The sequence below is a fragment of the Ptychodera flava genome, chromosome 19 (genome assembly GCF_041260155.1).
Source record: "Ptychodera flava strain L36383 chromosome 19, AS_Pfla_20210202, whole genome shotgun sequence".
Classification (NCBI taxonomy): Eukaryota; Metazoa; Hemichordata; class Enteropneusta; family Ptychoderidae; genus Ptychodera; species Ptychodera flava.
Genome location: NC_091946.1, coordinates 27,687,148 through 27,711,038, shown reverse-complemented (window position 1 = coordinate 27,711,038; position 23,891 = coordinate 27,687,148). Strand labels below are relative to the sequence as shown.

The window sequence follows — 23,891 nt, the reverse complement described above, 5'->3', positions numbered from 1 at the left end:
CCGATTGAAAACTATCCGTATATTCATTGGCTGGATGGGCAATCACCCTTCTCGTGTTTACGGCCACAGCTAGTGCAGGCACCTCTGTTATTTTCTTCCTTTTTACTTCTACTGGGGTTCTTAGCAGACCGAAATTTGCTTTTCCTTTCTGTGCAACTTCATCCAAAGCGTGGACCTTTCCTTGTCCTGCTACTTGGTGGGTCACTGTTTAAGAATACATTGCATGTCCACAGCCTCATTACCGTTATGTAAGGTTTAGAGTGTAGTTTCCTGAGTCCTGTGAATGTACTCACATTTGATGACTGTATGGTAATGATCTCCCACGTATGCCTCAACTGTTTTCTCTTCTTTTTGTATGTGAGGGAGGAAATGTGCCCTTTCATGGACAACATTGTTTCTGGGAACAAAGTGCACAACAAATTTCTTGAAGACTTTCTCTTAGTCGTATCTGCTTCTGCATCGAATTTGAATCGTGTGAGGATTTTCTCTGCTTCTGCTCCCCTTTGATAGATAAGACAATTTACGTGGATTTCTCCCTCTTATTTATTTAGCTTGGATATAAGCAGGTATCTTGCAAAGTGTTGATTCCATTCTTGTCACCCTGAGGCCTTGAAGCTGAAGTTTTCAGGAGACTCGATGTTCGTTTGTGCTTCCATTTAGGTCTTCCTTTACTCTTGGTGTCCAGTAGTTCAACGCTGCCACCATGTCATGAAATACGACGGGGTCGATGTCGTTTTTGGACACCATGGTGCGAAGCACCAAAGGTGTCCTTTGTCGCCACAATGTCTGTGTGTGTGTCCGTCCGTCCGTCCGTCCGTCCGTCCGTCCGTAGACAGATTTTGTTCCACTCATAACTTAAGAACCCTTAGGTCCAATGTCATGCAATTTGGTATTTGGTATTATCATGATGAGACTTAGATCTGATTAGATTTTGGTGGGTGTGGCTTATTAATTAATTGCTCATTTGCATATTTTATGACTTTTTTGCCATAGGGCTATATCTGTGACTGTACACATACTTAATTAGTCCCCACGGACACCGTCCGGGGGGACTTATAGGTTTGGTCATGTCCGTCCGTCCGTGCGTCCGTCCGTGCGTCCGTCCGTCCGTTCACGCAGATATCTCAGAGACGCCTGGAGCGATTTCGTTCAAACTTTGTACGAGGATAGTACTCTACCTCATACGGTGCACGTCGATTTGTTTCACAATGCGATCAAATTTGGCCGTGTTAGAGGACTTTTTAGTTTTCACCTCCATAGACTCCCATGTATAAGGCAGTCCATAGACTCCCATGTATAAGGCAGTCCATAGACTCCCATGTATAAGGAAGTCCATAGACTCCCATGTATAAGGCAGTCCATAGACTCCCATGTATAAGACAGTCCATAGACTCCCATGTATAAGGCCAAGAAAAATAAAATTTAGTTTCTCATCGTATTCATATTGCAAAAAGGATGCAGTGACACAGTTATTAGTCCCCACAAATAAAAGTCCGGGGGCTCATAGATTGGGTCATGTCAGTCCGTTAGTCCATCCATGTGAGTCCATCCGTTCACGCAGATATCTCAGACGCTTTGACAAAATGTCACGTGACCTTGGTGACCTTTGACCTCGAATATACATATTTGTCCATAACTCAGTAATCACTAATGCCAACACCCTTCATATTTGGTATGATGGGACACCTTATGACGCCACATATTGTTCCTCATTAATTATGTGCATATCTAATTTTGAGCAAGCCAATAGAGCCAGAGGTCTGATTTTTGGTATGTACGGATAACTTAGCAATGCAATTTTTTTGACAAAATGTCACGTGACCTCAATTACCTTTGACCTCAAATATACATATTTGTGCATAACTCAGTAACCACAAGTGCTACACCCTTCATATTTGGTATGATGGGACACCTTATGACGCCACATATTGTACCTCATTAATTATGCGCATATCTAATTTTGAGCGAGCCAATAGAGCTAGAGGTCTGATTTTTGGTATATAGGGATAACTTAGCAATACAATTATTTTGAAAAAATGTCACGTGACCTCAATGACCTTTGACGTCAAATATACATATTTGTCCAAAACTCAGTAACCACAAGTGCTACACCCTTCATATTTGGTATGATGGGACACCTTATGACGCCACATATTGAACCTCATTAATTATGCGCATATCTAATTTTACGCGAGCCAATAGAGCTAGAGGTCTGATTATTGGTATATAGGCATGTTACGTGCAGAGAAAACGAACAAAAGGGTGAACTCAGCAGTTAACGTTTAAACAAAATTTATTACAAAAATAAAACTAATTGCTAAGTCAGGGATAGAGTACAAGCTTTAAAAGTGTACAGACTACTTATCTCAGCTGGGACGGCAAAGCTCCAGTCTCAGAGTTGTAACAGTCAGTCGGATGAATGAACAGTCCTTTGGCTTGCAGGCTTGAAGCTTCACAAAGTCCACAGTATAAATCCAGCTTGGCAGGAAGGTCTTGAAAAGTCTTGAGAATGACTACTGCTGGAGTTTAGTAACACACAAGAGACACGATCCCAAAGTCTGACTGGAAGCTGTGCACGTCCCTTTTATACACATGGGTTTACATAAGGGCATATAAGAACAATCTAGAACTTTTATTGACATGCTAATTACTGTTCTAAAATTATCTCTCTTACACAACTAATTAAATTTCCAGAACATTCCAAACATGACTAATTGAATTCAAGGTTGTGAGGTCATTGAGGGTAGTGACCTTGAGAATGTTCTAGACTAATTGAACTCAGGTCATGATGAGTGTGGGGGAAATGACCTACATAACAAGGATAACTTAGCAATACAATTTTTTTTGAAAAAATGTCAAGTGACCTCAGTGACCTTTGACCTCAATATACATATTTGTCGATAACTCAGTAACCACAAGTGCTACACCCTTCATATTTGGTATGATGGGACACCTTATGACGCCACATATTGTACATATTAATTATGCACATATCTAATTTTGAGCCAGCCAATAGAGCTAGAGGTCTGATTTTTGGTATGTAGGGATAACTTAGCAATACAATTATTTTGAAAAAATGTCACGTGACCTCAATGACCTTTGACCTCAAATATACATATTTGTCCAAAAATCAGTAACGACAAGTGCTACACCATTCATATTTGGTATGATGGGACACCTTATGACGCCAAATATTGAACCTCATTAATTATGCGCATATCTAATTTTACGCGAGCCAATAGAGCTAGAGGTCTGATTATTGGTATATAGGGATAACTTAGCAATACAATTTTTGAAAAAATGTCACGTGACCTTGGTGACCGTTGACCTCAAATATACATATTTGTCCAAAACTCAGTAACCACAAGTGCTACACCCTTCATATATGGGTATAATGGGACACCTTATGACGCCACATATTGTTCCTCATTAATTATGCACATATCTAATTTTGAGCAAGCCAATAGAGCTAGAGGTCTGATTTTTTGTATGTACGGATAACTTAGCAATACAATTTTTTTTGACAAAATGTCACGTGATCTCGGTGACCTTTGACCTCAAATATACATATTTGTCCATAACTCAGGAACCACAAGTGCTACACACCCTTCATATATGGTATGATTGGACACCTTATGACGCCACATATTGTACCTCATTAATTATGTGCATATCTAATTTTGAGCAAGCCAATAGAGGTAAATATATGATTTTTAGTATATAGGGATAGACTATAGGATAGAAAATTTTGACAAAATGTCATGATAAACTTTTACCTAAAATACACGATTATGTCAATAAATAAGTAACCATAAGTGCTATGTCTTTTATATTTAGTAGGATGGGAGACCTTATGACAACACATGCTTTACCTCGTTAATTATGCCCATATATAATTCTGGGTACGCCAATAGAGCTAGAGGTTTTGAATTTTGGCATATATGGATTAATTAGCAGTACATTGTTTTATTTTTAAAATGTCACGTGACCTTGATGACCTTTGACCTTGAATATGCATATATATGCATAACTCAGTAACCACAAGTTCTTTACGCTTCAATTTTGATAGGATAATAGACCTTAAGATGTCACATCTTGTACCTCATTTGTTATGCACATATGTATTTCTTGGCAGGCCAATACAGATAGAGGTCTGATCTTTTTTCCCTCTTTAGAACCATAACTTAGACATGCCTTTTGTTTCAAATTGGGAACAATGACATAGACCTATGTGTCCATAGATCTGAACATATACACTCAAGTGATACTTCTTAATGACCTCATTTCCCTGCTTATCAAGACTAATACTCCTATTACAAGTGGGGACTATGTCATTGTCAATGACTTGTTACCCTATAGCATAACTATGGTAAAAGTTTAGTAAGTTTGGTTAATTCCAAAGCACATTCTGAAAGTACTCTTCTGGAATATACAGAATATTATCTCACATAGTGAGTGTCTGAATGTTATTCTGAATTGTATTCCAAAGCACATTCTGAAAGTACTCTTCTGAAAATTTCACACTCTTTGCCACTGCACCATCTCCCTAATACATACTGATGACCCACGGTGTCCACTCAGTCTCACTTTGATTAATACATTTATTAGCAGCTTTACGAAAGCTTATACACAACTCAATTCGCTGTCGACTAACTACCAGCGTGTCGCTGTCTCATGTAGTTTTCTGTAAAGTAATCGGATACTGAAAATGATTAGCATTGTAGTCATAGATACTCTTAGTAACTCAAGACATTTATTGTTACGAGAGAGTATTTATTTATGCAAAATAAACCGGTTCATTATCATTTCTTTTAACTGATGTGCAGGGAGATTTTTCCCATACATGTAAAACATGAAACTTTCCCTAGTAATAACATATCGTGCTGAAATTTTGTACAGTAACTGCCTACATTGATGCCATAAAACGGTATGATGATGAAGGCATATGCAAATATCATCACCGATTCTGACAATTGTTTATCATTTAATCCGTTCTGCTGAAAATTATAATTGAATGCAACCGTTGAAGCAACAAATTGAGAGAGAGAGAGAGAGAGAGAGAGAGAGAGAGAGAGAGAGAGAGAGAGAGAGAGAGAGAGAGAGAGCGCACTTTTTCCAATCTACGTGAGAACTACTGGATGAGCGGCTTGAGACACATGTCTTATGCTTATTAATCAACGAGCTGATGTTGATGTTTGATGTTGATGGTTTACATAGGGTTTCATCTTTATGGCCAGCGAGCAAAATAGTATCACAGTTTCAATTTGATAGCTATAGCAGTAACTTTATTGCCTGAGGTGTCACTTAGCAGGAAAGTGAGATACGGATATCCTCTATATGGATAGAGGCTCTTAACACTTCGATTATGCAATCCCTGGAGCGCTTTGACTCTCACGTTCGACTTTACGTTCACGTGGTTCCTCGATTTTATAACCTGTGCAAAACGCTGCATTCGTAGAAATTATTTATCTTTGCAAATTCACTTCTCGACGGCAATATTTTGACTTTTCAGTGGCAATGATGAGAGGAGTGACAAAGATGCGTGTTTTATTGCTTTTAAACCTTGTTATCAATGGACAAATCCAGATTTGCACGACGAGAAGAAATGATTGTGAATTTCCGTCGAGTGTCAAGAGTGTCAAGAGTGTGACAAGTGTCTATGACGTCAGGTGAGAAACTTTTATATGGTTTTAGCATTTCAATTGTCAGTGTTACAAAGTTCCACTGAGTTCGATTTTTAAAACTGATTCTTATATGATGTTTCTCTAGTGAAATTCTCTACATAGATTACAGATATTTTGGCCCAAGTCCATATAATACGGTAAAATTTCAATAGGGTTCACAATGTACAGCACCCATCACCTAGCAGACATGCCACAGATAAAACTGCTCGTTGTAATCCCCACTTTCAAAGAGAGCTAAGTTGTTACAATTTTTCTGACTTCGACCCTAGCAGCTCGGCTATTATAGCACATTGACCCAAATCTCGTGTACACCTGTCTGCAGCGGTACTGTTGTATAAGTGTATGACACTTTATCGACTGCTATCCCCTTGCCTTGAATCCCGCCACTCGTAACAATATACCGTCAAGTTTCAAGACGAAAACAGGCAATGTCATACACGTCCCTCGCTAGATAAAGTTACTTTTTCCCCCGTCGTAATTTTTAAAAGAATGGTTACCATTATAAAATAGTGATAGAGTTTCATGATATTCGCTAAAATTAATCCTGTCATTCCAGACAATTCTGTAGTGCAACGGAAAAAGAACAGAAAACGCCGGACAACTTTGAAGATATCTTTAGAACAAGATGTAAAAATCATATAAATGAATGTGAGATGAGGTACGCTTACTCTTTAAAAGTTATGGAACATACCCTGTACATGAAAATTATTCAAAATGTAATGCTACCAAAGACACAACTCACTCATTGAAGTTGCTGAGTGAGTGGCATTTAAGGGTCACTACCAATGTAATAGACTCCTGGAAAATGAATGATACAAAGTTATAAAGCAGTAAAGCTTACAATACTATATGAAGAAAGAACTGTTACATTCATATCCACTATCAACACGTGCCAGTTAAGAATTGTGCGATCCAGGAAAGCCGTCATCAGACAAAGGTACATTTGAACTCAAATTTTTCGAATACTATTCTGTTCTAACGCTTGTAGGGCTCATATTCAAGTTCTTGGAGTAAGGAAAATTTTTCGTCTTAAATTTTCGAAAATCGAAATATGGTATTTTTTTCACCTGCATTGAACAGCTGGATGGCGCCCATCCTTGTTCAAATATCGGTAAATGTAGATGTTTTTTTTCTATTACCAAACATTGCCTAACGGTTACCTCTGAATTTTATTCTTTCCTTTTTTAATCACGACCCCTCTATAACGTCTTTAAACATAATTCACATTTACCTTTAATATCCCGAAGAAGACAAACTTCAATAGTTCGATGACGTTGTTACCGTTCTTGTTGATGAAGCCTGTACTGAAAACATTCCTGTTTTGGCGAATATGGCATTGGCACATCGAGATCGGATTAGCGATTCTTACGAAGGGCCAAAGTGTCTTAAACAGACAGTTGCATCCATTGAAGTCATTTTCTGTATCATTTGATTCGTTTTTTTTATATGGGCAGAGAGGGAAAGTCATATGCTCACCGCAGAAATAACTGACACATGCATACACATGATTTCAAAATAATTTTCTCTTGAATTTTTAATCGATGATAAACTGTCATTTGCACCGTACTTTCAGCAACGGCAAGGATTGCGATGAGCTATGGAATACGTTCTTCCGAGCTTTTGCATACAAGAAGCCATGCATTGAGAAGAATGAGTACGAAACTTACTGTAATGAGGCTAAACACGAAGTACCCTATGGAAAGGTAAGTTGCGCATAAAAGAATAAATCCTGAAATGGTATTTTAATAGGATGGAATTCCGTCACAATGTATGTACATAATAAAAATTAATTATATAAGATACAATATTATTTCCTTATCGCATGTACATAATAAAAATTAATTATAAGGTACAATATTATTTCCTTATCGCAAACTTACCTTGATTTTTTTATTTCTAAAGGTAAATGACCAGATACACGAAACAAGTATTGCAACATCAGAGTATTTAATTGTTTTTGCTTTTCAGACACTGTTCTATTCGGGCGATGGACCCTACGATGAAAGTCACGACGTTAAAATTCCATATGTAACCTTAGAGCATACTTTGACTGGCAATGTATTGGACAGAATCGTTGCATGGTGTGGTAAGCCTGAAGATCCGGGCATCAATTACGATGAATGCCCCGATAGAAATGCCTGCCACCATCCAGATCCTGAAAGTAATGCCAAGTGCGCTTTCTGGCAGCAAGCATCCATTGAGGTGAGCAAATATCATAGACAGCAAACAATCTGCATGTATTACTTTGAAAAATATAGGTATTTACAAACAGTTAATTCGCTTGTTAACCTTTATAAGAAGGCATGATATCTTAGTCTTTGAACATGACAACAAAGTTCCCATTGTCTGGATTGTTACGTAATAATGAACATTATGGAGCACACTTTTGAAAAGGGAGGTGCATTATTCTCCGACTTTAAAAACCAACATATGACGGTGCAATATGCTCTCTTTGATTTATATTCGTGAACTGCTGGTGCCAGAAGGACACATATCCAAACATCAAAATTGTCGGACGATTATTGATATAGTCCTGGTAAATACGATAATAAATACGCAACGTTCATATTTCAATTTGTCATTTCATGTGATTAAAATCATGAATCAAACCAAAATAAAATATATAATTGTTTCTCTCCAACCTTCATTAACTTGTTAGAGCATTATTCTCTAACACCTTACCTTAGTGGCTGACAACTGCTTCTCTCAATGTGAAGATCGACATAAAGTAGCTTATGGTTAATTTCCCCATTTTCCTATTAAAATTAGATTGATTTTATTATTTTTCACAAGTTTGCAAAGCTAGCAACTGGTGACGTGCGAGTGCTGTTGGACGGTGCCAAAGAAGATGGCGAGAAAGCTTTTCACTCAAAAAGGTATGTTCAAGTTTATGTTCCGAATTCGTGGCTCTTAGTGGCTGACCAAAGACACATTTGCTGGAATCGCTCTAATTTCCAATTTTGAAAAAAAAGGCAATTACTTTAGGGGTTATACCATCTTGTATGCAAGTGTATAAGGCAAGTCACGAGTGGCTGGGCAAGGCTTCAAACTCTGCTACTGTAAAGGTTACATTTTATCATGAATATTCCCATCTGCTGGAAAATAAACCTATTTCCTGCGCCGTAACTTATTACAAGCGCGAAATAATCTTTCAAGTTATGAGCATTTTCGTAGTCACCTGCATTCTTAAAAACGCCAAGAATATTCAATCTTCTGAATCAGTTGATCTTCTGACATTCTTGGATGAAACAAATAATATTGTTGTACATATTATCGCATGTAAATATTGATCTGGATTTACTTTAGGGATGTGTCTCTTTTACCTTTACAGTCCACACCTCTCTAGTTTAGGAAAACGAAAAAAAAGTTAAAAAAAAACTGTGATACACGTGTCATCTTTTTACCTAAAATTGTCTTTGCCTGTGGGCAATATACGTGGTGGTAAAAAAATTAAACCTTCGCCAGTGAGACCGCTTTAATAATAATAATAATAATAATAATAATAATAATAATAATAATAATAATAGGTTTAATTTCCCTGAAAATTTCACCATAAGGGTATTTGGGTCGAAAGGACCAAATATGATATCGATTTCACTGGCCCATGTTTCCATGGTAACCATTTTAGGTGTTGAAAATTTCAGTTTTTCTAATATCCCATGAAAAGTTACTTTGATTGATATGAAAATTATCTAGTGGGGAAGTTCGGGTCAGAGAACACAAATGTCAGACTTATTTTAATGTTTCGAGTTGCCATAGTAACTATTTTGGGATTGAAAATGTTACTTTTTCCCTAATTCCTATTAAAGAACTATTAATTGATGTAAAAAATTGATAATAAGGGGTTTTCTGGTTAGCACACCAAAAAAATCACACTCATTTTAATGTGAGATGTTTCCATTGCAACCATTCAGGAGTAACAACACCTTTTTTCAGAAGTCCCACAGCTTCAATGAATTGTTTTTTAGATTTCTATATAATACTTATAGCCCCTAAACTTGTAATAATAATAATAATAATAATAATAATAATAATAATAATAATAATAATAATAATAATAACAAGGCAGTATTGCTGAAGGCAATGAGTACTTGGGCCGTGATAGAGTAATTTTGAGGACAATATATACTACTATTCAAATATGGTCTTGAATTTCCTCCTGTCAATTAGGCATTTGATTAACTGGTTATTAAACGAAGCAATGGCATGACAACGGCAAAATATGTCTAGCAACGTTTGTGGAGTTTGAGGCAGGGGTTCTTTATTTATAGTGGAAATTGCTTAAACTCCTTAAATATTCAAATTACAGCAAATTTCTTTTGTTCTCGATGGTAGATGTCTAATATTTAGATGGGCACATTTAGATTTCTACCCTATAGTTATCCCTATATACCAAAAATCGGACATCCAGCTCTATTGGCTTGCTCAGAATTAGATATGTGCATAATTAATGAGGTACAATATGTGGTGTCATAAGGTGTCCCATCATACCAAATATGAAGGGTGTAGCACTTGTGGTTACTGAGTTGTGGACAAATATATATATTTGAGGTCAAAGGTCATTGAGGTCACGTCACATTTTGTCAAAATAATTGTATTGCTAAGTTATTCCTATATACCAAAAATCAGACCTCTAGCTCTATTGGCTCGCTCAAAATTAGATATGCGCATAATTAATGAGGTACAATATGTGGTGTCATAAGGTGTCTTATCATACCAAATATGAAGGATGTAGCACTTATGGTTACTGAGTTGTGGACAAATATATATATTTGAGGTCAAAGGTCATTGAGGTCACGTCACATTTTGTCATAATAATTGTATTGCTAAGTTATTCCTATATACCAAAAATCAGACCTCTAGCTCTATTGGCTCGCTCAAAATAAGATATGCGCATAATTAATGAGGTACAATATATGGTGTCATAAGGTGTCCTATCATACCAAATATGAAGGGTGTAGCACTTGTGGTTACTGAGTTGTGGACAAATATGTATATTTGAGGTCAAAGGTCATTGAGGTCACGTGACGTTTTGTCAAACAAATTATATTGTTAAGTTATCCCTATATACCAAAAATCAGACCTCTAGCTCTATTGGCTCGCTCAAAATTAGATATGCGCATAAATAATGGGGTACAATATGTGGCGTCATAAGGTGTCCCATCATACCAAATATGAAAGGTTTAGCACTTGTGGTTACTGAGTCATGGACAATAATGTATATTTGAGGTCAAAGGTCACCAAGGTCACATGATATTTTGTCAAAATGTCTGAGATATCTGCGTGAACCGATGGACTCACTGATGGACTCACGGACGGATATGACCCAATCTATAAGCCCCCTGGACTTTATCCGTGGGGACAAAAAACTGTGTCACTGCATCCTTTAGGCAATATGAATACGATGAGAAACTAAATTTTTATTTTTCTAGGCCTTATACATGGGAGTCTATGGAGGTGTAAACTAAAAAGTCCTCTAACACGGTTAAATTCGATCGCATTGTGAAACAAATCGACGTGCATCTGTAGGGGGTTGGGTACTATTCTTGTGCAAAGTTTGAAAGAAATTGACCAGGGCATGTCTGAGATATCTGCGTGAACGGACGGACGGACGGCAGACGGACTGACATGACCAAACCTATAACCCCCCCAGGACTTCGTCCGTGGGCACTAAAAACAACGCAACAGTTATTACAGCTACACTGGCGGTAGGTTCATATCCAGAGCCCCGTACGGTCTGCCGCCGTCGCTTGAAAACAATCTCATAAACCTGGCCATATGGGCAACTGTGTATGGGCAGCTGGATGCTTGACTTCTCGGAGAAGGCGAGCTGTCACGTTCAAGCTCACGATTATTTGTCGATCAAATTTCAGTAAATTTACCTTACCTAGATGAAATTTTGTCTATAGGCTGAAATTTCGCCGAAGTTTGACAAAATTGCATCGATTTTTCAGGTTCATATCCGACATTTTTGAGTTTTGAGTGCAGACAGAAATAAGTTTTGAGGCAACATGGCTGCGACCCCATGTTGACCCCTAGCCCTGCGTACGATGCTATGTGCTACAGCTAACACACAGCATCGTACGCAGGGCTAGCGAGAGAGTTGCCGACATCGACGGTTATTTACGAGAAGTGAATAAAAGACTGTCATTTTTGGAAGCGATCGAGTAGCTGAGGTAGGCTGGGATACGACTTGGGCCCAAGAACGCTGAATTTCGGCAGTAATTTGGCTTTTTACGTCAAGTCCCAAAATGGATTTGAAGTCACCGACCCTACGTACGGGTCTTTGCAGGGCTGTGGTGAGCGGGGCGATTAGCTGTAGCGCGTATAGCGGAACACACAGCATCGTTCGCAGGGCTAGTTGACCCCAAGTGAAAATGTGTTCGCGATCAAATCTTCCTGTATTTTTTTCAGAATTTTCGACAAAATCATTGCTTCTTAAATCTTTCGTATAATATAAAATACTAAAATAAAAATGCGATGTGCCATGTCTCCAGATTTCTAAAATATCGTTCGTTGACCGTTCGACGGAATACTCATTTCGCAAACTTGTGACGCAGTTGGAATTCAATACTGACCGACAAACAATCTTAATGAGACGAGATCATTCTAGACATCCTCCAAATTATCCAACCATTCGCGTTAGAGTTCAGCTCGCTCAGAGTATCATAACATTCTTCGGCCTTCGTTTAGATCGACCCTAATCTCTCCCATTTAGGAAATAAATACACAAGCCACCTTGACAAAACTTCGTGCACCATCCAGGACCAAACGCACTCAAATCTGTCTTGACGTCATCATCTCCTTACATGGTAATCGGCATACCGTATTTTTTAGCAAAGGAGACACACAATACGTCGGAGTATTCAGTTTCAAAACGTATTACATTTGTGATGTTGTCAAAAAAAGGTAATGTTACTGCAGTGGTATAAATTAGAAAACACAAAAGTTCAAATCAGTTTATTTTGGACTGGCTTTACCCAACATTTCATATTGTTTCTTATGCCAGATTTGACCACGTGCTTACTGGCGACCCCTTTACATGCAAATTTTGTGTCAAATGGTGTGTTCTCCTGGAAAACAAACGTACGATTTCTATATGAAGGAGGCGAAATTTGCCCTCAAAACTCGAAACCACCCCTTTATGGGGTGTACCTAGCTATTTTGAACGAGCTTCTCGAATCTGCAGCTCTATTTCGAAATGATGGTCTGGTTTTTCTCAGCTCAAGGATAAGTGTTCTCCATCGCTGTGGGCATTACTATTCTCAACTGGGGGTACAGTTTCCAGTCGTAATGTTTTTCATTGTGTCCGGGATATAAAACCTTTCCTTTTACTCTTCAGCTTTGATTAACACTAGTCCACATCTTGTCAGCGATTAAACATGTTTCAAGTTTAAATGTTAAACTTCTGGTCTCGAGCCCTCTTGTTCGACCAAACTGAAATTACCCCTCCCACTTTGGCTCGTCCAGTGGGTGTAGCAAGGGTCGTGCCATCGCCTAGGAAACGGAGGGTGCATTAATTGTTGCATTTCGATGCACATTTTGATTATATTCAGAAGATTTTGTGGCAAAAACTCAGATAGAGAAGCATTAATATTCACATCTCACTTATTCAAGACTGGCTGAGAGCAGCACTTCCATTCAGTTAACATCATTACGCCATTTATTATGCCAAGAAAGATGAAGCCAAGACATTTTGCCCTCCCTGGTCTCAGCCAGAAATGGTTATACCTTACAGAGTTTTTTCCCACGGAATGAAAACAAATGTACTTGGGCTGAGGCCCAAGTACAATAATAATAATAATAATAATAATAATAATAATAATAATAATTATTATTATTATTATTATTATTATTATTATTATTATTATTATTATTATTATTATTATTATTATTATTATATTTATTGCTTGAAAGCGCACAAAACTATGTCTCAGTATTCTTTACATTACAATAAAATTACATATAAATGATATCAAATCAATTCCAGCAATGTAAAATTACAGACTAAGTAATATTACATTGCCTAAAAGATGAGTTTTAAGACCATGTTTATAAGATTCACAAACCCGACCAAGACTGAGCACCAAAACAAAGCTAATTCCACAACAATGGACCAGCAATTGAAAATGCACGATAAGCACAATTAACTGAAGCTCCATTGGCGTCACGGCTGGTAAAAAGTATTCTGTTAGATGAACGGGGAGCTACGGTATATTTATGTCCACCAACGATTTCTCATATGGTGGACAAATAATTTGAACACAATAAGCACAATTCTGAAATTGATTTTGTCTTTCACTTGCAAAAATAAAGTTAGAATAAAACAGGTTAGGTGTGTTCACATCTCAGTGCGTTTCACGAGACGTACGGCCGCATTTTGAACCGACTGGAGTTTTTCAAGCTGATAAATAGGAATGCATCAGGGTATTACAATAGTCCAGTCGTGAGGTAACAAATGCATGTATTAATTTCTTTGTGATTGGCGTATCTATCAAAGAACGAATTTTACATATTTTTTTCAGTGCAAAACAGGCAGATTTACAAGTGTCATTTACTTGACTTGTCCTAGAACCATTCGAATCAGGCAGAACACCAAGATCTTTTACCGATCTTGTGACTATCAAGTTTAATTTGGTGACATCTCTTTTAAATCGCGATGAAAAGTGAACGACCTTGGTCTTTTCATTATTTTAAGATCAACATGTTTAACCTCATCATTTGAGGCACATTATCAAGGCATAATTCAAGATCAAACTTGACTTGACAAACACCACCGTCGTCCAGTAATCGACCAGATGAACGTGTTATTACAGATCAAGAAAGTGTGCAGACACGCGGGTTGGTTGATTTCCATGCCGCTGAAGATTCTTTCAATTTAGTAGATCAATGAGTTTATCGGTGTCCGATGACGCTGGATCATTCATATGAAATTGAATTTTCCGGCAATCAACTTGTGTCCAGTTGATGGAACGACGATTTCGAGTAGAGTTGAAAATTCTGGAAGGAAATCCTTCTTTGGATTTATGATCATACGTAAGCATCTAAACCATATCATAGGCAAATATGAAGAATTCATAGGAAATAAAGGCATGTATTTCATTAGGGGAAGGCTGCATTAACTTGCATGGTACCTGAAACCCGAGTTCTTGCCTGACCAACTCGGGTGACAAACAGAAGACTTTAAATCCCCAAGGTGTGAATGTTCCATTGTTATGTTTATCTAATCCAGCTGGTGCCATTGTAGTGCCATTGTAGGAAAGGCAGGACTGTGAAATTGATCCTCTAGGGAAGTCGGGTATTCCTAAGTTAATGGACCTTTCCCGTAATGGTTTTGTCAGTTACTGTCAAGTTAGACCGTAAAAGAAGTGCAACACCTCCGCCTCGGCGATTAGATCGTGGCCGTTGATGGACAGAAAGCAGATACGGAAGACGAAATTTCTGCAATAACAGGGTCATCCTTGTTCTTGAGTCACATCTCCGTCACCATGAGAAAAATACGTTTTTCTTCTATAAGTGTTGAAGCAATTATACCAATCTTATTGATCAAAGGGCGTGCATTGCATAGAGCACCATTCAATCTCAGTCTGGTTTCATTTGAAGAATTACGGGGGATATTCACCAAAATACAGAATATTTCCTGATCAGCTCGATGATTTCAGTCCGAGTATTCGATACTATATTTTCAATAGGCCTTATTGCACGATGACGGACTCCGGCTTCCACGAGGATGAATTGCATGTTTAATTTTTCGCGTGGCTTTGGCAACCTGTTGCGTCACTGTGGTATTGTTCCATCTCATTGACAACAAGGTGCTAGAAGACTTGGTCAACGCCATGCTGACCGACAACGAACACAAGGTCCAGAAAGATAGTCAAAATAATAAATAACCAGCAACAGGCTCGACATAGACAGCTAGCACAGATGGAGATGTAACGATACAGACTCAGCATGAAAAAACAATACGGTAATAAAACCGCTAAAAACGATAAACTGAAGAGCTGCAACAAAACACGTCATGTCAGCTGGGATCAGCGCCCCCTCGAATGAGTTCTCATTTCTTTTTTTTCTTTTTTTATCTTTTAATTAAACGAAGTCCAGACAGCTAATACATTAGCTTTCGAAAAAAATCCACAATCACTGATATGCAGAATGTTCACCAGAACAAAGTTACATTGGACTTGCCGTATTTTCCACTAAACTTCTCCATTTTCTCTCAATTCTTGTTCAGTTTAGTATCTCATAACGATCTCAATTTTTAACATTACACTTATGGGAATTTTATTCTCCATCATCTGATATTTATGTATTGACAATTTTCCGATCAATATAAGTTTTTAAAAAAATGTTTTCATCGAGATTTGTGACTGACACTGGTCTAGAGGAGCAGGTGAAAAAATGCATCTAAGCTGGTCAAAGTTACAACTCTGTTTAAAAAAACGAAATCACCTCTGTTATAATTGCCTATAGTCCTTTAGCGACATCACAAAAAGAAATCTTTATCCTAACGAGTCAGTTACTTCACAAATAGAACATTCCATCGAATCAATTTTTCCAGAAGAAGAGATACTTGTTAAAGGGTAACAATCTATGCAATAATTTGCACTGAAATTCCTGTAGGTTCCTTTCTCTTATGATACTATAAATATTTTTTCCAAATCATATACGTTGTAAAAGGTTGTTACACGCAATTTTACAATTGACATTTTTCAATAGAAACAAAAACAAAAGGTACACTTCTCCTTCAATTTACAAAAAATAATGCTTCAGGTATTAATCTGGTAGATTGTGAGAGTCAATGAGCCTATCATGAAGGTTTAGCTACACGTAGCCAACATAATTTTCTTCAAATCAATATTTTACATCAACGATGGCAGGGAACCACCCTACTATACAATTGAAAAATCAGAGAACTTAAATTTTAGTTTTGTAGCAATAATTTACTCGAAGGATGAAGGGGTGTATATTCGGTAAAAGACCACCAATTTTGGCATTAATGATAAAATTAACTGAAATAAAAATACTCGATACCAACTTCTAAAATTTAATATTTCAATTGAAACGAGAGTATATGCAGAAAAAAACGACAATTTTATTTTTCGTTATCTATCCTCGTTCTAAATTGGCATGGGTTGACTGACACTCCAAAAGGTGATTAAAATCAAGATAAGGAAAATTAAAATGCCACTTATTCAAAAGAACTTTATTGAAACACTAACAGGTGGTTTTGTTAAATACTGTTTTAAGGACATATTATGAAAACTTCAGAAAATTTGACCAGGCCAGAGTTGAGTTAAATTCTTTCGAAATCGTGAAATTAGGGAACAGAGAAGCCAGGAAATTGGGTGATTTGCATGAGTTTTAGCTTCTTTTTCATCCAACCTACGACAAGCTAAAAGTGAACCAAACTATTATTTTAATCTTGAATTGTCTGTGATACCTGTAGTGCCATATTAATGTACGGGGAATAATACTGAATGGGGCGCTTAGAGGCGCTTTCATGCTATTTTCATATTCAATTTGTTATCCTTAAAGTAAAATAAAAAATATCACAGTAACCGCTTTCGTGCAGGAGTACCCAAAATAGCCAAGTTAAAAGAATGACTTTCACACGATATGTCAATTTCTCAACACTGCGTGAATCGCGACAGATTTATTACAATGTGAGAGATTGACGTCAGATCTATCGCATTGTGTATCTTCTTCGCATTTGTCAACATTGCGTTTGAAATCGTCGGGAAAATGATATTTTCGCTACTGTACCATCGACGAAACTCTACGCTGCTGTGAATAGTCACAATAATGTATGCGATGATGTGATCGGCCAATTGATACTTCACTGCAGAACATCCAACACTGCCCGGAGTAATTGTATTTTTGAGTGAACAATTGAAATAAGAGGTCATATTTACTAATAGCCTTTCAATGTATGATTTTATTTCAGTTATTTTAAGCTGTACGAACTACCAAATCTCAATAAAGACAATGTGAAAACGATTCACATCTTAGTGATGTACTCGACTAAAAACATGTAAGTTTAATATGGCCGAGATATTTTATCAAGTACTTAAACTATGTGTGCAGTTAGCATTGCTATTTTTTCTTTGTTATGAGTGATTTTTAAAAAGCGCCAACACTTTTCAAAAGTTCAGTTTTCTCTCTTTTTTCCCACAGTCAAAGCAGATCAATTAGGTTCCTAGTAATTGTCCATGTTCTTAGTTGATATTTCAATTTTTCTTGTGAACTGATAATGTTTTTGATTTCTAGATTTTTTGTCGAGTTCATACTTCAGGCGTTTATCCTTCTCAGAAATGAAGAGTCACTCTTTTGCTGTTCAGGGCAAGGGTTTAGCGCAGGGTTCTTAATCCTTAATATATTATATTAAAATGTTTTAAACGTAGCCGAAAGCTGCAAGTTGACGTGAACCGAATTATATTTACCTTATACAGAATAGAAACGTGTGGTACAGGCTCAATCAAGGAACTCCAAATCAATATCAGCAAAACGTTCAAACACGGCTCTACATGTGAGAACTTTACGTGAGTATTGAATTTTTAGTCAAGAAATTGTCATGTCGCTATTATACCATAATTGTCATAACTATTTACTCCTTATGAAATTCTGTTTCATATGTTATTGAAAAAAAGGTAAACGTAATCGTCCTAGGCTATTCAAAGAGATTTTACAATAAAGTGGTTCACCGTAAAGATCGTGAAGTATTCCATGTAGGATTACCCAAACATTGCAGTTTGGTAACAGATACTACTAAGTTTGCTTTATATCGTCCACAGTTCGCTCAAAATCGGCGAAAATAACGTATATCGCAATGTCGTAATACGAAAGCAGAATTCGACGGGTTCACCACCTAGCTGTCGAGCGCTTTAATATATTTCGTCAAACCTATACTTGTGTCCAAGAAATAGAAAATCATATCATTTTAATGTTTCTTGAAAGTTATGTAACTGTTTTTAAAGATGTGACGAATCACAGTCATGATAAGTTAGAAATAATGTCATAGCAAATTAACGAGTTGCCGCCTGGAAGCAAGTGGGATTTGTTATAATTTAGTTTTTAAAATACAGTTTTTCATGTTAATATTCAGCACGTGAGCAATTCTTAGGTCCGCAGTTCTTGAAAACGTCTTCGTCTCTAAAGGGCGAAATGGCGATCAAAAGTCAAATAGACAGCCGCTGCAATAATATTTTACCTCCAGCATTGTCATGGTATATTGGCAGCAAAGTTTATCAAAGAGATAACAAAACGACGAAGATGTTGTCGGCATGAGCTTGTTGAATCAATGGTATATATTCAGAAATGTTGCTAGGACGGCGAAACCCACCACGAAATTTGATAAAAAGACAGATATCAATAAAGAGATAAAATGTTAAAAATAAACAGGTTAAATTAGCCTTGTTTTGTTGGGAGTTTTAGGATTCACCACGGCACGCTTTTATTTTATTTTATTTCAGGGGATTCGACGCCGTGGATGAACATGGTGGCCGAAGAGCAATCGAAGACACTGCTAACTGTTACTTTCCTTGCACCGCTTCTTCTGTCGGATTGAATTTTGCTATGTTGTTGATCTGTACATTTTGTGCTTTTGTAGAAATTAACAAGCAATGAAAACCTGTGGGGGTACATTTTGATAAGTTTTTCTTGCACAAAATTTGCGCTCGAAATAGTTTCTCGTTAGTATGATATCAATTTTTCGTTTAACTCTCGAAATGCAATTCACCAGCTTCCATACGATACGTTAAGATTTTTGAAAAGCATTTAATACAATTATGTAGCTCTATAACATAAAATGGCGTACGTTATGGCCTGCGCTGTTTATTATCTACACAAATATTATGCCATTAGCAATTACATCATAGAAGTATATTCGTGCGCCAATACAGTGATCTGATTGGTCGAAACAAGAAAAATACTTTATGCCTCGTATTCAACAGTGCTATATTTGCGATAAGCTCTGAACTAGAGAAAATGATGGTTGTTTTTTTGTTATTTTTTTACAGTTTACTCAAGATTTAAATACAATGTTATGATATAATTGCAATAAACCACTTCAGCAATGGGTATACAACTTAATGACAAGTTTATTTCATTATGCATTCGCTATCGCTTACAGATATGTCTTCAAGTTGAACTGGTCAAAGTCTCGGTCTCGCGGTGTACCTGTCTGTCGATGTGGTTTATTGCTCAATTATTCCACATGTTCATTAGCTGGAGTTTGGTCTGGATTTTAAATGAATAATCCGCGTTTTCTGTTTTTATTTTTGATAGGCTTCTGGTGATATATTTGCTTTTGTTGTCCCACTACCTTCCAGCTCTGAAGAATAACATATATAACGACTTTAAAAACAACGTATTTTGTACCCTGGGTTGATAGCTCTGCTGATGGACAGAATTGTCCCGAAGCTGTCTTTCACCCAATTTTAGCTATATATTCATCGCTCCTATAAAGTTTGTGTGTGCAATGTGAGATAGTGAGTGTACAAGCGTGAGTCCTTCATGATCAGCGAGCGGAGGGGTCTCAGTCAGAAAAATTGTACCGACTAAGCGCGGTTATTGAACCTCTCTTTTTTGAGAGTGGGGATTTGGCCGAGCGGTCCTGTCTATGGCTTTCCGCTTGTGACTGTCTGCCGTATGTTGTGAGTTCTAATCTATGGAAAACACCGTGTTTGTAAACAAATTGCAGCACAAATTATGTGCTTGTGTACGGTAACGTCAATGCAATTCATATCATATGGAAACACAATACTACACAGGAGTAAACATAATAATACAATTTAACAGTGGCAAACTACCAAATTTTAAAACAGACTGCAAGACAGGAGTAACTAAATTTTTACTTTGGTAGAAAAAATAACATTTGAAAATTAGAAAAGATAATCAAATACGTTCTCGACAACATATTTCTTCTGTAATCCGCATTCTTTGTATCTACAGTGTGAAACCCTTTGATCTTGCCAGCGTAAAGCACAATAAAACGAAAATGATCACAGTACATCAATTAAAATGTGTCCGCTTTCCTTTCCTATGTCATTGTCTGACAAAGATGTGAATAGCCGACATTGCTGTGTAGCCGTAACAATAGCTGAAGACCTTATATAGACATAAAGGTGTTTTCAATAGTTCACTTAATCGTTTATGTTAACTTTGTAAAACGTTAAAATTTTATTTACTCCGTTAGTCAATGGGCAAGAAATCCAATGTGCAGGCTTAGGGACTCATAACCTACTACATATACATTGTCCTACTTGAGCAATGGCAAGCAAAATGTCTTGCTAAAACCATAATATCATACCGGAGTCTTGCCTTTTAAAACTGAATCCTCTACTCTTGCCACAACCGGGTCTCGGATTCATTCATATCATTCAATAACTCGTCCGGCACCCTACCAAAGGGTAAACTTTATTGAAATGTCTAGCTCGACATAAACACTTTTGTTCAGCATCAGACGCTCTTATTGCTGTCGATGTAATTTTCGTCAATGCAAAAACACATTTATACACCAAAATGGAAGTCGTCGCGTAGACTTTTTCTATGAAAGCTTGGATAAGTTCTGTTGGTCGATTTTGTTTTAATCAAACTCTCAATCACTGTTACCAAACGTTATACCACTCTCCGCCTCGTGCCCATTGTTCTAGCCATGCTCTCTAATTTCCATAACCGAATATTTTATTATATACCACCTGGCTTTCTTTTGTTTAAAAAGTGTCCGATTTACAAGTTCTTTTGTTTAAAAGTGTCCAATTTACTAGTAAATCGGACAGTTCTTTTGTTAAAAACTGTCCAGTTTACTAGTAAATCGGACACTTTTAAACAAAAGAACTTGTAAAATGGACACTTTTTAAACAAAAGAAAGTCACGTGGCGACGAGTAAAAAAAAAACAAACGCGAGACATTATACCAGAAGAAATTTATGTCATCATCAAGTACAGAGTAAAGACACTTTAAAAGAATCACCAGACTGAAAAAATTTGCACGACTGTACATCTCAAAATCAATTACAGGTCACCGTGAAATAACGGTATTGATTGCAAATATCAATTATGTGTTAAGGTTATTGTTATCACGATCATTCGAAGCTGAAATTTAAGACTTCAAAGTAAGTTGTCAAACACTGAATGTGGAGATTTCAGTCGCCTTTGGTAAAGTTAAATCTAGCTACAGGCAAACACACACGCAGTACCACAGTCATTGTGGATCTACACGTATTTTTTTTGTACTTGCAGTTTCTGTTGCGCCTTTCTCTGACGTGGCTGTGTAGCTTGGTCTCCCGATTGTGGCCGTTAGTACTGGCGTGACAGCAGGACTTTTCTTTTCAATCTTTGGCTTTGGTAGTTGAAGTGCACCGGATACAGCTTTCATTTGCACTTCATCCGCCATATCGATATACGTAGAGCGACTCGGCAATTGCGTGTATGCTGCTCAAAGTTTTCGACCCAAATGAGCAAAGCGTGACTCTAACGTCGATCTGCAAACACCTTTTTACTTCATACAACCAACCAATCAATCAAACATAATTCATGCAATTCAAATCAAACCAGGTGCGCAACCACGTCATCGCACTACAATAGCAACACATGTCAACTTTGTTTTATCCAATCATGGGTTAGTTTTTTATACTTTCGTTCAACAAGGTGTCAAAACGCGTCAATGTTTTCCTGCCAAAGTTTCAACTTGCACTGCACTAAAATTACAAATAAAAACTTAGGCGTGCAAACAAGGCTCTAAAACTCGGCAAATTCGTGGTATAACACGGTCAGCGAACTCGTAGTCGGCGGTTTACGGAATTTAACGGTACAGTTAGGCCAAAAAAAAAAGAAATGTTTCTGGTCAGGCCTTTCTTTAAAAAATGGTGCGGCGACGCGGATTTTTTTTCCCTTCTCCTCCTCAAGGGAGGGAGCAGGGTCAGTTAAAGCGCCAAAGCTTAGCGGCTAATTTGCATAATCATTTGCATATCATTAATTTATATTTGCATATGGATGTAAGCTTGCACATGCATCCACACATACATGTACACTCACAACAAAATGCAATGGTAACACACAAGTGTGCAGTTTGAACATCATGGGAACTCTTTATTACACTTAAATAAATCATCACAGTATTGTAATTACAATTGCAATTAAAACAGAAGATTCAGATTGAAACTTTGAGAGCAAGAAATGGTTCGTCTGATTGGAGTTTCATTAATACATATATTGCTAATAAATTGTCAAAACTTGCCAACAAAGAGGAAAATTCACAAGTTTAAGCTTTACACAATTCAAATGCAATTGAGTTTTATATCATTTTTCATAGACCCTAAATCCGTTTTAGGGTCTATGCATTTTTGAACGACAAACACCGCGAATAATTTTTTCATCACGGGGATAGATTTCAACCAGCGGCGCCGCCCCCCCCCCCCCCCCCCCCCCCCGCATAACTCTACTTCCACTGAACATCGTCGTTCGATTCTTGATTTTAAAAATACCACCAAGATGATCACAAGACATGAACTAAGTACAACTAGAATCCCTCGAAAATCAGGTGTAAAATCTTTCAGAGAACGTGTCAGAGTGGAACCACACGCGACGCCAGGATCAATGTCAACACGTTATGAACCTGTCGACCAACATGGCCGCCGCCATATTGAAATTTATGCAATGTGAACTCGATCGCGATCGTGATCGTACTCAGACAAAACTCATCGTTGTACAATCATAATCAACCTCACCAGTCAACTCTTGTTTCTTTTGCGGTCCATTTCGTTGATCAAAGCATGGGAATGTGATCAAAGGCCCTGCTAGTGCTACACCGCCTACCTCTGTGAACACTTGTCCGCGATGTATACTGTCTTTGTTGGTCGTAATAGTCGTTCTGGAATGAAAATTTGTGAACAACCCAGCCGATTCTTCTATTGTTTTAACGTTCCTCTCAACACTTCCGGACAACTTATCTGATGCATACCATACTTCACACCTTCCACTCTTTCACCAGGTTAAAAGTTGCAGTGAGCGCTTATGTGTAGACAATGCATGCATCAGCTGGTAGCTACGCAGAGCGTGTGAACTAAAGGATGGCGGGAATATTTTAAAGCGTAGCGGGGAGAATCAAAGCGTAGCGGGGGGGGGGGGTGGGGGAGGCGAAAGCGTAGCGGGACCGCTATGGCCTTGGGATAACACTGAGTTTTGTAGTTTTATCAATATAGTAACATTT

At 37.5% G+C, this 23,891-nt stretch overlaps 1 protein-coding gene across 2 annotated transcripts in view; it reads left to right on the top strand.

The window, feature by feature from the left end:
- The window catches only part of LOC139119139 (ADP-ribosyl cyclase/cyclic ADP-ribose hydrolase-like), a 35,791-nt gene extending 15,100 nt beyond the window's left edge, over nucleotides 1-20,691 (top strand). Inside the window, exons 2-9 of one of the 2 annotated variants that reach the window (XM_070682793.1) lie at nucleotides 5,513-5,669; nucleotides 6,241-6,342; nucleotides 7,258-7,387; nucleotides 7,653-7,886; nucleotides 8,478-8,560; nucleotides 17,629-17,715; nucleotides 18,134-18,223; nucleotides 19,154-20,691. In XM_070682793.1, the coding sequence (XP_070538894.1) occupies nucleotides 5,518-5,669; nucleotides 6,241-6,342; nucleotides 7,258-7,387; nucleotides 7,653-7,886; nucleotides 8,478-8,560; nucleotides 17,629-17,715; nucleotides 18,134-18,223; nucleotides 19,154-19,307 (1,032 nt within the window). In that variant the 5' untranslated portion in view covers nucleotides 5,513-5,517 and the 3' untranslated portion in view covers nucleotides 19,308-20,691. The remainder of the gene's footprint in view (nucleotides 1-5,512; nucleotides 5,670-6,240; nucleotides 6,343-7,257; nucleotides 7,388-7,652; nucleotides 7,887-8,477; nucleotides 8,561-17,628; nucleotides 17,716-18,133; nucleotides 18,224-19,153) is intronic. The other variant, XM_070682794.1, reaches the window with a different exon arrangement.
- The last annotated feature ends 3,200 nt before the right edge of the window (nucleotides 20,692-23,891 follow it).